Source organism: Colletotrichum fructicola (assembly GCF_000319635.2).
Source record: "Colletotrichum fructicola Nara gc5 chromosome Unknown KSG_Nara_v1_contig04, whole genome shotgun sequence".
Lineage (NCBI taxonomy): Eukaryota > Fungi > Ascomycota > Sordariomycetes > Glomerellales > Glomerellaceae > Colletotrichum > Colletotrichum fructicola.
In genome coordinates this window covers 2714302-2729427 of record NW_027094054.1, presented here as the reverse complement: position 1 = coordinate 2729427, position 15126 = coordinate 2714302, and the positions used below count along the sequence as shown (strand labels likewise).

Here is a 15126-nt window from a genome sequence, read left to right as displayed (position 1 = left end):
CGTGCGCACAAGTCGATACTTGTTAGCTGGCTTTTCCGAGAGTAGATCTGAACATCAAAAGTCTCTCTTGATCTTTCACTTTGATGACTGAAAATGAGACATGAGACCACAAGATCATTCGGTTTGGTATGAGCCAAGAGACGGTCGGTTGCATTTCGCAATTCGTGAACAGGTCACCGTACTGGCAACCGGCAATTCGCATTTAGAACCATAAGCCATCATTTGCGATTCGCCAGGCAAGACGCTCTCAAGGAAGTGTCGCGTGGCTCACCGCTTGCTGCGTCCTTATCTGTTGTGCCTGAGTCGCCTGACGCTCTCAAAGGTAGTACCAGATCCCCGATTTTCGGCGTGAGCAGCGTCAGCCGACATAGCAAGCCCGTAAATGGAGGTGCTAGCGGAAGCTAGGCCATGACAGGACCACGGGTGTTGCATGGAAAAGCGGTATCAGAATGTCCTACTGGTTTTCAGATATCGATCTGGGTGTTGAGACCTGAAGATGCTCGGAACGGAACATTGTGCGCAGGTTCAAAGCGACGGATGTCAGCTTCGGCACAGCTTCAGACGAAGAGAGTTGGACGAGCTGGACCTTCCATCTGCGGTTGAAGAGACCGAGTGGCGGCGGCTGACTGGTGATGTGCACCACTTGCGTCCTTGCGAGACTCCTGTCAATGGCAACCTGGTTCAGAAGAAAGGACGGTGGCGAGAGAGTCGATGAACCAAGAGAATGGGAAACGAATGGAGGCGGGAGTGGCAGCCCCGCCGAAAAGTTCGAATTCGGCTTCTTTTTGGAGGGGAAACTTCTTCTCGTCAAGGATTGGTTGAATGCGGAAGGCGCTAACAAGGGCGGAAGTCGGTCCCCAAAGGCGACTCCTCCGATGGACGACACTCGGTTCGCATACCCTGTCCGTGGGGTCGAAACAATGCTCCAAGCCGACGTCGACTAGAGGAAATATCGCTCACAAGGGCTCCATTGCGGCGAATCGTTTTCCTGCTCTTCATCAGCGGAAACCTTGGAAGAGGAGACAGAAACGACTCGCCAAGGCACCCGTAACGAGTCAGCCCGTTTCCCGACAGTTTCGAGTGGATTTACCTGAGCCGGGCAACCGGTGTCAAGTTCCTGTCACTATCGGTGAATTTCAGATGGATACTGCTGCGCGCCAGGTGGAACCGGCTCTGGGAAGCTTAGACGCGTGATGCTGAGAGGCGACTTCACGCCACGGCCGTGCAGCGAGACGGAAAGACGCACCGGCGGCTGGAACGAGTTTGGTGAATGTTGGAGGGGCCCTTCAGAAACGGGAGGAATTCCGGGCTGCGAATCAGCCCAAGAGCGGACGCAGCAGAAATCCAAGGGTCCAGCCCGTGGCGCTAGCGGGTTGAAGGAGACGGATAGGTGTTGAGCGTAGTGGATTTGTTGGTCTTGGAGGCTCGCAGGCTCAGGTCCCTGCTTACCGCGGCCAGACACTCGGAGGACCCTGCGGTGAGGATCTGTCTGCAGTAGGTGCTGCTCTGCAGGCCGTAGGTACACCGACTTCTAATGTACCGAAAGCTTTGGACTATGTGTATCCCGCATGTGCAAAGCTGTTCGTCGAGTGATCCCCCACGCCAGGTGGTAGGTATGGTAACATCTGGAATGTCGACAGCAGTGAAAGCTTGACTTGATCTTCTTTCTCATTCTTGCCTTCTATCTTTCGGCACCGACATGGCATCAGTTGACTGCCCAGATGGCGGGATGAAGGCTGCTGATGGTGCCACAGAGAAACGACAGTGACTTTGGTTGGGCAAGTGCACGAATTGGACCTGCTGCTCATGTCATGTTCTCGGTCGGCGTTGGCGTTGTGGTGTCAGTCAGCAGAGACCTGACTGGTCCTGCTTGGTGTGGTCAGGATCACCCGGTTCCACTTATTCATGCCACTGCTGGTCGTGATTGGCGCATGAGGGAAGTCTCTGGACAGCGCTCCGGGCGGGCCCCTCGCTCCCCCCCTCCACAGCGACGTCCCTCCCCCACCTGCCCGCTCTTTCGCCCGGCCACGGGCCCCACAGCAGCGATGTGGTGGGTGTTTGTTCCCGCTTGGCCACTGGACGCCGCTGAATCTGTGGTTGTGTCGAGCTCCCAAATGTCTTGCCTGTGGTGTGCTTCTTGATGCAGCCTACTACTTGGTAGCCAGTCTGCAACAGGTCGTTTTGCATGTTGGTCAAGGGCTTCTGCTGCCATGTTCTTTCATTCGATCTGTACCCCTGGCCAGCCTTCAAAGTCTGTACTGCCAAGAGGGCCAAACAGGCAGGTAGAGACCGGTCGTCTTGGGCTCTTTGCGGCGGGATTTATGGTCCATGGCTTGCCCAAGACCAGCCGAGAAACCGAGGGCCTTTCCGTCTGGCCAGTGGCCACCCACCAGATCCAATGATCCGTCAACTAGAAGACGCACCAAGGGCATTTGGCAGCTGTGAGTGGTGGGTGTAAGGCGAGCCGGGATCCATCGATGCCCATCGATAAGGAGGGACCCTGTTTCGCAGACTGGAAGGGGGTGGGAAGGCCGTTTTGTGCATCCGTTCTGAGCGCGTTTTAAGCTTCACCTTCCCTTACCCTGCGGCGTGGTGTATGGTGGGTGGTGTATGTACGCAGGATGTACGTATGCTATGCTAGGTAGGCGAGGCAGCAAGTCGGCCGTCTTGGGAGTGGTCTTGGGAGTGGTTTGCGTTGTTTCCACTCTGCTGTTTCTTCTCTTCGTGTTCTTTTTCTCTTCGACCCTCCTCTTTGTGTGTTTCCCATATTTTCCCATCCTCCGAGGAAAATCTTCTTCCTATCTCAACTTCCCACTTTACACACCACAACATCCCCAGCCTGGTGCTCGTGTGACCTCTTTGCAAGAACCAGAGGCCATGATATCTTGAGCTTCGGTGTGCCATGTGCTCCGCCCCATCCCGTAGGTACCCTTCCTCCAGCCTTCTGCTGCATAGTAAAAGCTCCACACCCCGCTATCTGCTGACCTCCATTATCGATAGCCGGCTCTCACCCGTCCTGATAGCAGATCCCCATCCAAGTCCCCTGGCCTCACCCACCCCTCCTCCAGCGCCTCAAGACCACAGCCTTTTCCGGTTCTTCGCGCTCGCATGTCTCATTTTCTTTTCTAGAGACCGATCCGTCTGTCGAGCTGCTTCGTCCAGTTTCTCAGATCTGCTCCGACACACCGACTATGAAATAGGACCGTCCACCGGCTGTTCCGAGCGCTCTGCCCTCAAGGGTCGAAGTGGACCTCCGAGCTCTAATTCCCAGTACACTTCCTGCTACTCAACTGCCCCGCGCGCCACACAACCGCCGTGGAAGCACGGAGGATACGAGACGACGCATTGTGATTGCCGACTCGAGAAACGTTTTGAAAATTAGGCTTTGTTGCTGCAGTTAGACACCGCAGTCTTGGGTCTTTTTCTCTTGACCCAACTTTTTCTTTTCCATGTATTCCCGCCCGACAACTCTATTGCGCCTCTCAACCATGGCCGATACCTTGGGGTCAACTCCAATGGAGGTTGTCGACGAGCAGGGCCCCGGCCTCTCAGAGCCAATGAACAAGGGCAGGAACCGGCACCGAGTGCTCTGTGGCATTCAGAGAATGTCTTCCTCACCATCACTTCCTCGAAATGGCCGTGCCAGATCACAGAGTAACCCTCAGCGAGGGCGAGCGAGCATCTCCTGCGTTAGCTTGGCAGGACCATCAACAGCCGGAAGCTCTCTTGGGGGCGACTCCTACTTCCCCGCAGGAGCAACAGCATCCGGCTATGCCAGCGCCTCGAGTTCTGTTCCGCCGACGCCGTCCAGCGAAATCATCCAATTCGAAGGTATCGACGGCCGCCTTGCTGTTCGGAGGGTCGACAATGCCATTTCTACAGCGCAGTCTCCCGGTCCCCAGTCGATCGGCCTTCCCAGCGACCTGCGGACGACGAGCAAGATGCAAGTCGCGAATCCGGCGGTTCCCAAACGGGACTTTAACTTTTGGGAGAACATGCCCCACGAAATGCGTGTTCAAATATTTTCCTACCTCTCGCCAAAGGAGTTGGTGAGGACCTCTCGTGTAAGCAAGATGTTCTACAAGATCTGCTTCGACGGGCAGCTTTGGACTTGCTTCGACGCGACCGAGTTTTACCAGACGATACCGGCCGAGTCTCTGGCAAGAATTATTGTCGCCGCGGGACCTTTCATTAAGGACCTCAACTTGAGAGGTTGCGTGCAGGTTGAGCACTATAAACGTGCCGAGGTGGTTGTCAAGGCTTGTAAGAACCTTGTCAATGCCACTCTCGAGGGATGCCGGAATTTCCAACGAAACACCCTCCACAGCTTGTTGAGGACAAACGACAAGCTTGCAAATCTTAATTTGACGGGTTTGACTGCAGTCACCAACATGTCCTGCAAAATCATCGCCGAGTCATGCCCGCAGCTGGAGATGTTCAACGTATCATGGTGTGTGCACATGGATGCCCGGGGAATTAAGACCGTATTGGAAGGTTGCCCAAAGTTGAAGGACCTGAGGGCTGGGGAAGTTCGAGGCTTCGACAACTTGGAGGTGGCCGAAACACTCTACAATACCAACAGCCTGGAGCGGCTGGTGTTGAATGGCTGCGCAGAGCTCAATGACCGGGCACTCAAGATCATGATTCACGGAGAAGATCCCGAAATCGATATTCTTACGGATCGACCAGTCGTACCCCCGAGGAAATGGCGTCACCTGGACCTCAGTAGATGCGGTCGTCTCACAAACCAGGGAGTGAAGGCATTGGGATACAACATTCCGGATCTACAAGCCCTGCGACTATCCGGTTGCACCGCCTTGACCGACGCAGCACTCGAGTCCATCTTCGCATCGACCCCGCGCCTCACCCACCTCGAAATGGAAGATCTTTCAGATCTTACCAACAGCCTTCTTTCGGAGCATTTGGCCAAGGCTCCGTGTGCACCGTGGCTGGAGCATCTCTCGATCAGCTATTGCGAGAACCTCGGCGACAGCGGCGTACTGCCCATCGTAAAGAACTGCACCAACCTGAGGAGCATTGACCTGGACAACACCCGGATCAGTGATCTCGTTCTCGCTGAAGCGGCTTACATGGTCAACAATCGCTCCCAATGCACCGCGAAGAAGCCGAAGCCCAAGGTCGGCCTTCACATGGTGGTTTACGACTGTCAGAATGTCACCTGGACTGGCATTCGCGAGGTTCTCTTCCGCAACGCTCAGTCAAAGCCTTCCACGTCAGAACCCGGCAAACATGCTTACTCCGGCGAGGCAATCAGCCTCAAATGCTTCTACAAGTTCCAGATGACCGTTGATGAGCACATGAAGCGCGTGGTCCGGGGAGACCTCGCCGCGGCCAACCGCCTCGAGCGCCGCTGGGGCGAATATATGCAGGCTACCGAGGAGGCTGGCACCACTGGCGCCGGACATCGCCGTCGCAGACGCCGTGCCCGGGAAGCCCAGATGCTCCATGCCGACGAGGAAGACGGCGGCAACGGTGGTCGTCGCCGGGGCCGGACCGTCGGATCCTGCACAGTTATGTGAGGATGCCGCTACAGTCTATTCTGCGCCTAGAATGTGAAGGAGAATGAAGTTCCGGTGCTCCCCCCTATCTCACACATTTCCTCTGTTATCAGTATATACTCATCCCCTGGAGTCAAAGCGACACGTCACTTCATTATTAGATTGGGATGCATCGACCCATTCAAACCACCTCGCACCAGCGTGCGAGAGTGTCTCGAAGACGGCGTCTCACATTGGATAGGCGTCCTTCTTTTCCCATCTTTCCGTGCTGTTAGTCATGAACGCACACATTTTCTTTTTATGGTGTTTGGGATGGGTCGGGAAATTTTGGGCTTAGGACGGTTAAAGAGTGCAGGATCTCTTTTTTGGTTCCTATTTTTTTTGGAATAGATACAGACTGTGAAGCATGCATGCGCATGCCATTTGTATCTATGATTGGAATCTGGGGCTATTTCAATTTGAACATATAAAATGTCCACACAAACCATGCCCCTAATGCTGTTGAAGTTTGAACCGTCTCGCCGCTGCTGGAATGCTGCGGAAGAAGCAAGACAACGAGGCTATATTTAGTTCGAGCCGTGCTGGCGGATGTACCTCCGGATCTTCTCCTGGAAGACATCGTCCTCGTCGCGCCTGTTGTCACCCTCCATGACGTACATGTCCTCGTCTTCGTCCTCCTCTTGCTCGCGCAGGTCAAACTCCTCGTCGTCCGACGCATTGGCATTACGGAAGACATAGGCGTGGCGATCGTACTCATCCTCCGAGTCGACCTCGTCCTCGGGGTAGTCTGCAGTGTAGTGGTTTTCCGCTGTTATACAAAGTCAGCACAAAGTCCCTCTCCTGATGTTCAAGTACATAATCCTTACCATTCTCATCCTCATCATCGTCATAATCCGAGTCGTCCTCCTCTTCATTCCCGTAAAACAGCTCCATATCTTCCTTGGTATCGAACCGCAGCACGCCAATCTCCTCGGGCGGGATGTTTGCCAATAAGGGCTTGGACGGCGCGAGCTCATACACTTCAATGACGTAGTCATCATCGTCGTCGTCGGCCTCGCTGGCGTCCGTCATGGACTCGTCACGGTCTTTCCCGCCGTCGAGCTCTTTTGCCAGCTTGGGGTGCCGTTCGGCGAAGCGCTTGACGGGGGCCTTGGGCTTGAACCGCGATAGCGAGGAGGCTGTAGCAGCAGGAGCAGCAGGAGCAGCAGGAGGGGCTGGATTTTGTAGCTCCATCGACTTGAGGTTCAGTCCGATCTCGTGGAGCACCCACTGGTCCATGTCGGCGGCGATCTTACTCATGTCCTGGGTGGGCGCGACGCTGGGCAGGGGTTTGCGCTGGGACTCGACATCGGGACGAGGGGCAGAAGGGCGTTTGGTCTGGGGTTTCTTGGGCGCCGGCTTGACGTCGTCGCCCATTTCGACCTCCGGAGTAGAGATAGCGGCGGCGTGTTTGGCGTCGAGGGCCACGGAGAGCCTTTTTGATGCCTTCTTCTTGCCTCGCTCGACGAAGACTGCTGTTCCGTAGCGGCCGCGCTTGGTGACGCCGCCGGCCTTGAGGATCGTGCTACTTGTCGGGGAGCTCATTGCCGAACGGGACATGTGGAATCGTCTGGGCTCGGCCGCGGGGTTCGCTGGTCGCTGAGCAGCGGAGGAGGTGGCCGGGGCCGGGGCCGGTGCCTCGGTGGCGGGGGGGTTATCGGTCGCAGCAGCATTATCGGGCGCAGGCTGAGCGACGGGCTTTGCGGGAGAGCGGCTCGAGTGCGGGAGCTCGTCGCCGGGCTTGGAGGTCTGGATCACAGGCTTGGTCGGGGAGTGGTGTAGAGAGCCTGCGCCGGATCTTGAACTCGACTTTGCTGGTGCTATGCGTCGTCGGTAGACCCAGCTGCTGCCACTTTGGTGTCGTTTCGCTGACTCAAGCTCTGTCGCTTGTCAGTCTGCGCGCTTCAACACATCAGACAAAGGAGGCAACGTACGGAGGTAGGTAACCGGCGCATCTTCGTCGCCCCGCTTCCGCTTGATGTGGATCAAGTGAGGAGGGGCAGACATGTTGACAAGAAGACGACGGGCAGCGGTAGAGATGCGGTTACGGGCTACTATGTGGTAGATGTTTGAACGAAGAGATTAGAATGTTCGTGGCAGCTCGAAACTGGATGTCCCCGGTTCGGTGTCTGGCTATGCCACGTCAAACTTCATGCGACGATGTTGCTCTTCTTTTTTTCTTCTCGCGAGATGGATTTTTCTGGAAGCCTGCCGCACCAGCTGGACGGCAGCACGTCAAAGGATCCATCTCAGATAAGGCGAGCTTATCGGTGGGGTATGTCATTGGCCAGGGGATTGACCGCCTTTGGCAGAATTGTGCAGGCGTCCGGGGGTGATCCCAGCCTCTCCGGGCTGTTGGCTGCCATTGCCGGCTTGGGGAAAGAAGCCCCGCCTTGCGCCGATCAAGCTAGGAGCTTCGCTTCAAGACTGCTTGAGCACTCGGTCAGACAGATTGTCAATGCCACTGGACGATAAGAACCAGAGCAGCGCATTAAATGGGACAGAAGAGCCGAACGGGCTGTGGGCAGCTCAAACTCTTTGGACGCGGGATGGCTGGCAACCAGGACAAGGGTCGTCCGGCCGAGACCTGGAGAGCTTGTGAAGATTGCTATGATGGTGAGCTCGATTGCGTCTGAAACCACCCGGTTCCTTCCATTGAGAGTTCTTTGCCTAGGGATATAGGGCCTTTTGAAAACTGCGATGTGCTGGCAAAGTTGAGGCGTTGCTTGATTTTCAGCCTTCGTGATGGCTGCAATGCGATTTGGCAGAGCTGCAGTAGCTGAGCACCGGTGGCTTGTAGCTAGGAAACGCAGCAGCGAATCCGGCTCAGCAGACGAACAGCTTGTTTTTGCTCTCTTTTCTTAGGCGGTTATTTAGATGGGATTTTCATGCCGACATTGCCCATTCCACACGATGCTCTGGCATGATGGAGGTGGCTGATAGCTTCCCCGGGGGGCGCTTCTGGAGGTCTCGGTGTCTGGGGCGTTTGTCCCGGTCTGGGCCTTTCCATTGGGACCCGCGAGTCGGTGGGACAAAGCCTGGCTCGTGCATTGCGGGAAAGTCCCCAGTACCTTGGAAACATGGACAGCCACAGCCAATGGGCATGTTCCCGCAACTCCCCAGCTCGGGACATGTCCAGGGATGGTGACGCAAAAAGCATGCCGACGGAGGCAGTGAACGGGTAGGATTTGCCTGTTCCATTGCTGATAGCCCGCTACTGGCCGCTGTTAAGTAGCTCCATGATTGGAGGGGGGAGCTTCTGATCCTTTTTTGTGCAGATGCAGTTGAAATTGCAGCTGTCCGGGTGGCCGGCGTCAACAGAATTGGAGCGGCGAAGGGAGGTCGTTGACAATCTCGTCCCATACCTCAGCGTCATTCTTTGCCTGTCCCAGGTTTCGCGGCAGTCATGGGCCATCAAGCTCATGCGGGGAGGCAGTTTGATGGCCGCCACAACAAGCAATAGGTCCAGTTTCTCTTTATGTACGCCTGGGTATTGTTTCTCAATCTGCAATTCACTGGACCATCCCATCTCGCCTCGTTACTACCCTTAGCTGACCCAGACTGCCAGGTTTGAGCGAGTGCTGGTTTCTGCCAGCCACACCTTCCCAACCTCTCTTCCCGTATTCCCCCTCTTGCCTTACTCAAGTCTTCCCCTTCCCCGACACACGTTGGACAGAGCACCCATGGCATAATCATGCAATGGACCCCTCCTGTGCCACAGCTTCCCTGTTCTGAGCTGCTGCACCTCCCAACGTCAGACACCAATCTTCCGGCTTCTGATCTCCCTGCTATCTGAGCTCCCCTCGCCTTGGCTGATCAAGGTGGCATTTGCTCTTCCGGTCCGTACGTCGTATCTCTCCTGTCCCACGGGTAAGTTCATCATTCTGCCCTCGTCTTCTGCCCCTAGGTCAGCTCGTTCCCTCAAAGCTGTTTCACTCGCACAAACACGTAACCCCCGATCCCTCTTCGTTGCGTGAAACACTCAGACACGAAGACTCCACTTTGAATTCCTCACAAAGAATTGGCCTTGTTTTCGCTTCCTTCCCTTTTTGCTTTTTCCCACGAAGGCAATCCAACGCCTTCTCGCTCCTCACGGCTAGCATCGTAAGGTATCACCCAGAGACAGCCGCATTCGTCAGCGTTTCTACCCACGCCCAACCCAATCCACAATCCGCCACCTTCACCGTGGGCTCCAGGGGGACGGTCTCTATCTCTGCATCTCTTGACGAGTTTTTCCCTCTCCCGAAGCAAGAAAAGTGCCCTTATCTGAACTGACTCTGGAGTGTTGTAGAAGGCAGCAGCCCCCAAACCCAAAAATACCCGCCTGCCCGGAAACTGCTCGAATGATCGAGTTGGCGGAGTGATATCGGCCTTCTTCCACACTTCGAACCTTCGCATACCTTGCCGCGGAAACCAGCATCCAAAAATGGTTTCCGTCACCATCTCCTACCGCCAGCCGGGCACCCAGCCGCCCATATTTGTTGCGGGTTCCTTCTCCGATCCGCAATGGCAGCCTCTTGAGATGCAGTTCACCACCGACGAGGGAGGAGAGCATACATTCTTCAAATCCGTCGAGGTACCGCCAAGTTCGCAGATCCAGTACAAGTTTCGTGTTGGCCTTGGTGACTGGTGGGTTCTCAACCAAAGCGCTACTACAGGTAAGGTCTCTCTCTAGCTCCGATCCCAACCGCATCTCGCCTGACATGACGTGACCCTGTAGTGACCGACGACTCTGGCAACCAGAACAACGTCCTGACGGCCCCGGCTTCTCAAGAGTTCACAGAGATGAACGGTGTAAAAACCAACGGCGAGCAACAGAACCACCAGACGGACTCAAATTCTACCAAGATGGATGCCTCAACTATTGCCGCTGCCCACTCGACTGCTCAGCTTGAGCCGAAGCCTAAGATGATCGACCACCTGAAGGACGAGGAACGGCAGCGACTTTCGTCGACCCCGATTGGAAAGGTTGCAGAGGCCGCTGCAGAGGTCGCCGACACTGCCGAGAAGCTTGATGCCGAAGACAACACGGCCCGCCTTACACCACTTGCCCGTATCAAGGATGAGGAGAGAAAGCGTCTTTCTTCGACTCCGATTGAGCAGGTGGCTACTACCGCGGCGGAGGTTGCTGATACGGCAGAGATGCTGGACGCTGACCAGGTATGCACTTCTGGCAAGATGGCAGGCGACGTAAGACCTCAGGGCTAACACAGCGCAGGACTTTGACGACAAGGATCTGGCGGACGACGGTCCTCCGCCTCTGTTCGCCCACGAAGCTCTCGGCCCGTACGAGCCACCGAGTGATAGTGAGGGTGCTACAAAGGAGTATGAGCACCACGGCACTGTTGAGTATGACGTCGACAAGTACGACTTGAACGACCCGGCTCTAGAGAGACTGCCGTCAAAACGCGAGGAGATTCTGAACACCGTTCGAAACGTGGAAACGGGCCGCAACGAAGACCAGACGTACTTCCACGGCACTCCCATGTCACCCATTGTCGGATCAAGAAAAGCAGGCCTCGACCCATACGAGGAGGCCGTGATCTCGCCAGGCCCCTCTAGTCCAGGTGTAGGCAAGAAGCTCGAGCTGCCTCGGAAGAAGCAGGGCTCAATGGTGTCGGAAAGATCTCTCGCTTCCTTAGGCTCGATCGTCGAGGAGGAGGGCAAGGACTCACCTGGGTTGGATGAGGCGAACCGCGAGACCGAAGGTCCCGTCCGCGTCCCTAGCCCCGCAGTCCGCCCAACACCTAACGTCTTCAATTCTCCCGCTAGTGACGAGGACGAGGGAGTCGTTATGAAGGGCTCCAAGTCGAAGTCAAAGAAGAGCGGCGAGCCTGGCAGATCAGAGTCTCCCGACTACAACGGTAACACCAACGGCAAGCATTCGAGAGACCTCTCCCCGAAGACGCAGCCCGCACAGCCGGACAGTCCGAGCATCCATGTGCAGCCCCCCGACGACGCAGCCGAGTCCAGCAACGCCGCTGCCTCCAACTCAGATGGAAAAGCCTCGACGACTGCCCGAGACGAAAGCCACAAGGGGCAGCTTAAGAAGCGCGGAGGAGCCTCATCGACCGACCGCCCGGGAACCCCCTCGTCCATACACAGCGTCGCCGATAGTAAGGGCAACTGGCTTTCGGCCTTTTTCCGCGTACTTTTTGTTGACTGGATCGGCGGTCTGTTTAGCCGGTTGTTCGGCAGCAAGAGAAAGGCGTAAGGTTTTCTCACCTCCTTCCCGGTTCTTGAAAGATGAAGAGAAGAAGACTGCCTGCCGATGATCAGGCTTTTGCTTGTTTTTCCTTTTGTTTTTACGTTTTAATACTCCTCACGAAATCTGACAGGTTGACTTTTGTCCGCAGGATGCTGGCCACGAGCACGGCTGCCATCGTTGCCGGGGTTGCATGGTGGAAGTTCGCCTTGGACGGCGACCTGAGCTGGCTTGAGACACGGCTCGCCGCCCTTTAGAGTCAGGGAGTGGAGATCGACGTCTCGCTCACACGAACATGTTTGTAAAGTTAATCGAGATAGCATTGGTATTTGAGGGTGGGATTAGAGTGGGATGGACTATGCCCCTCATGAATCTGGGGTGGGATATGGACAGCTTGCACACAGAAAACACGCATTTGGACCGCAATCGAGAACCCAGACTTTGAAATCAATGCTTCGCATGTATGCTCGCTGTATAAAGGGGTCATGCCAATCTGTGTGACTGCGAAGAGGAGCGGTGCCGGCTCATATCACTCTCCAAACGGCACCAGCCCTCGGGGTATCTCTCTTGCCGCCGTCATCCCCTTGCCTGTTCATCTTCTTGATCCACTCCGTCTCCCTCTGCACAGCAGCGGCCTCAATCTCCTCCATGACGGCCAGCTCGCCGAGCATATCCTTGATCAAGCTCTCGCAGCCGTCCAGCATCCTCTTCAGACTGGACGTCTGCGCCACGTCCTCCGCTTCTTCTTCTTCTTCGCCGTCGTACGCCAGCTCCTTCAGCTGCAGATCCCAGCCCTCGAGACGGCGGACGAGGAGGGCGCACTCCTCCTTCCAGCGGGCGTCGAGGCCGCCGCCGAAGCGGACCTCGAGGTTTGCGTCGAGCAGGGCGGCGGGGTCCGAGTCGGGGCCGTCTGCCCTCGCCCGCGCGGCTTCGAGGTCGGAGAGGGACGAGGCCCAGCGCTCGAAGGCGCGGACGAGGCGGTTGTGTTTGCCGCCGGGGGAGTCGAGGGACCAGAGGGACGTGAGGAGGGCGTCGAGGCGTTGGATCTTTTCCTCGAGGAGGCCTTTTCTGGGGGTGGCCCAGCGGTGGAGGGCGGCTACGTTGAGGCGTTCTGCGGCGTCGGCTTCGAGGGACACGAGGTCCTTTGAGGAGGAAGCGAGGGCGGCGTGGAGGGAGGCGAGGTGGGACCGGGCGGAGGCGTGCCATTGGGAGGTTGTCGTGGGGAGGTCGCGGTGGAGGACGTGTAGTTGGAGGAGCTCGGTTTGGAGGCGGGATGTTTCGGCGGAGAGGGCGACGTTTGTGGGGAGTTTGGAGGGGGAGGGGGGCGCGAGGTAGGTTGCTGTGAGGGGCTTCGGGGCGAGGTTCTTTGCGGGGGAGTAGTGCTGCTGGAGGGTTGTGAAGGCGGGTTTGAGGAGGGGTTTGTTCCGTGGGGGGGATCGTGGGGAGCGCGGGGAGGCGGGTTGGGAGGTTTGTTGTTGCTGTTGACGGACGGGAGGTTTCGGGTGCCGGGGGGAGGTTGGAGTGGTTTGTTGGCGAGTCGGTGGTTTGGAGGGGGGTTTGGTCGAGGCGGTCGAGCCGGCGCGGGTTCGGGTCGAGATGCTCGCGACGGAGGGCTTGTGGGTGAGGTTCGTGGTCGAGGCCGTGGCGGTTGAGGTCGTTGAGGTCGAGGAGCCGGAGCCTGGGCGCGGTGGTCTGGCGGGGTCTTGTGCTGCTGCGGAGCCGGGGCGTCTGGCGGCTGCTGTGGAGGAGGCGAGAGAGGTTGTGGAGGTTGACGGGGCGCCGTAGAGGGACGTCGGACGGGGTTTCGGCGCCGTGGACCTGGACGTCGTGGAGGATTGGTTCGGAGGAGGGAGAGTCGTGCTTCCGTTGAGAGTTGCCACGCTCCGCGCGCGGGTGTGGCCTAAGCCTGGGCCCGTGGAGGACGTCGGCGTGGTCCGTTTCTGGGCGAGGCCGCTCGATGTTGTTGGTCGCGTGCTGCCGCTGCCGCTTGTTCCCGGGAGGTTACTCGTTGAAGACGCGGCGGGGTTGCGGAGCCTGTTCAGGCCTGCGGTCGGCTCGCGGGTTGACGAGGTCCGGGTGGGAGCGTTCGCCGTCCGCGATGACGGTGCGGTGGTGGAGGAGGACGAAGCATCTTTGCGGGCGGCGGTCTGGCGTGTGGAGGAACCGCGGGAGAGCAGCGAGGACAGTGCCGAGGGCTTCTTCTTAGGTGCGGCGGCGGCTGCGGTGTCGTTCAGGCTGCCGGAGGAGACGTTGCGGGTGGTCGGGCGCGTCGGGCGCGGGGCGGGGAGGCGGCTTGGAGAGACATTTCGCTGCGGAGCGGTGGAGGAGGAGGAGAGGTCTGTTGGTTTGCGGAGGGAACGGCTGTGGGCCAGCGAGGAGGACATTTTTGTGGCGGTCACATTCGACTGTGACCAGTGGAGGCGTCGGGCTCGGATTCGTGCGCCGGGTGAGGGCGAGAATTGGATTCTGGCATGCGATTTTTCGCGATGAGGCTGAAGGGGAAAACGGGCCGTGGTGTTGATGTTGATCTCAGGGGGCGTGGTGGTGTTGGTGGTACTTGCGGTGTGGGGGTTGCTACGGGGGTGCGGACGACCCACCTCCAGAAGCTGACGTCTGTGGGTGGAGACCCGGGGGACGGCAGATGGCAGGGAACCTGAGCGCGCGGACGTGTGTTGGTGGGAGAGGTAGTATCGCAGTAACGTGGCTCCGAGACAGTTGGAGTCTATCGAAAATCAAGCCGCCGGCTTGCATGCGCCCCTGATTAGCTTCCCGACGCTCGGGCTGGGTGGGCTTGCTTCCCTCCCTTTGCATGTTGGGACATCGAGTCGGGGGGGACGAGGGGAACGGGCTGGCCCGACCGACGCCTTCTTCCGTTCGTCATTCGGGTTCGGAGGGATGGATGGTGGCGCCTATTCGTATGGCACCTTACGATGAGCGCAATTTCCGGCGCATCCGTGGGAAAACCATCCGCAACGCAGGCTTTGTCGGGGGTTAGCGTTCGCGACGCGCAGAGGAGGTACGGCAGGTCTCAGAGCTATTTTCGTCGTGCGACGGACAGGTGGCCCAAGGCAAGGCATGCTCATGCTGCCCGCTGGACTCTCGTTGAAGTTGCACACATCTCACGCGCGAAAAAGGGAGCTGCAGATACGGTTATTTCAGAACTTTGATTTCGTTTAAAATTTTGAGCCTCTAAACCATGGAGAGAGGGCCAACATCGCATGTGCCCAATCCTTTTCGTCTCGTTATCAAGCTTTCCGTCGTATGCCTAGAGCCTGCTTCAAGCAAGTAATAAACCTTGTGTGGTTGAATCTTCCTCCTTTGAACAAAAAAGGCGGGAAGAGAAGAAGAGAAAATGAAAGAAGA

At 57.3% G+C, this 15126-nt stretch overlaps 4 protein-coding genes across 4 annotated transcripts; 2 read left to right on the top strand and 2 right to left on the bottom strand.

The window, feature by feature from the left end:
* Positions 1 to 3488: 3488 nt before the first annotated feature.
* Positions 3489 to 5540, top strand: Fbxl2 (F-box/LRR-repeat protein 2; the record flags this gene model as incomplete). The annotated part of the gene is made up of 1 exon (XM_032034269.1): positions 3489 to 5540. One exon carries the CDS (start codon positions 3489 to 3491, stop codon positions 5538 to 5540), a length of 2052 nt encoding a protein of 683 aa, XP_031886766.1.
* A 545-nt stretch (positions 5541 to 6085) lies between these two features.
* CGGC5_v007577 (uncharacterized protein) lies at positions 6086 to 7565 on the bottom strand (the record flags this gene model as incomplete). Its single annotated transcript, XM_032034268.1, has 3 exons — positions 6086 to 6327; positions 6386 to 7438; positions 7493 to 7565. 3 exons carry the CDS (start codon positions 7563 to 7565, stop codon positions 6086 to 6088), a joined length of 1368 nt encoding a protein of 455 aa, XP_031886769.1.
* Positions 7566 to 8836: 1271 nt separating this feature from the next.
* On the top strand, positions 8837 to 12020 carry CGGC5_v007576 (uncharacterized protein; the record flags this gene model as incomplete). The annotated part of the gene is made up of 7 exons (XM_032034267.2): positions 8837 to 9038; positions 9127 to 9142; positions 9380 to 9428; positions 9850 to 10216; positions 10279 to 10718; positions 10777 to 11768; positions 11915 to 12020. The coding sequence occupies 7 exons, from the start codon at positions 8837 to 8839 to the stop codon at positions 12018 to 12020; spliced, it is 2172 nt and encodes a 723-aa protein (XP_031886761.2).
* Positions 12021 to 12287: 267 nt separating this feature from the next.
* Positions 12288 to 14147, bottom strand: CGGC5_v007575 (uncharacterized protein; the record flags this gene model as incomplete). Its single annotated transcript, XM_066151873.1, has 1 exon — positions 12288 to 14147. The coding sequence occupies one exon, from the start codon at positions 14145 to 14147 to the stop codon at positions 12288 to 12290; it is 1860 nt and encodes a 619-aa protein (XP_066008633.1).
* Positions 14148 to 15126: the final 979 nt, after the last annotated feature.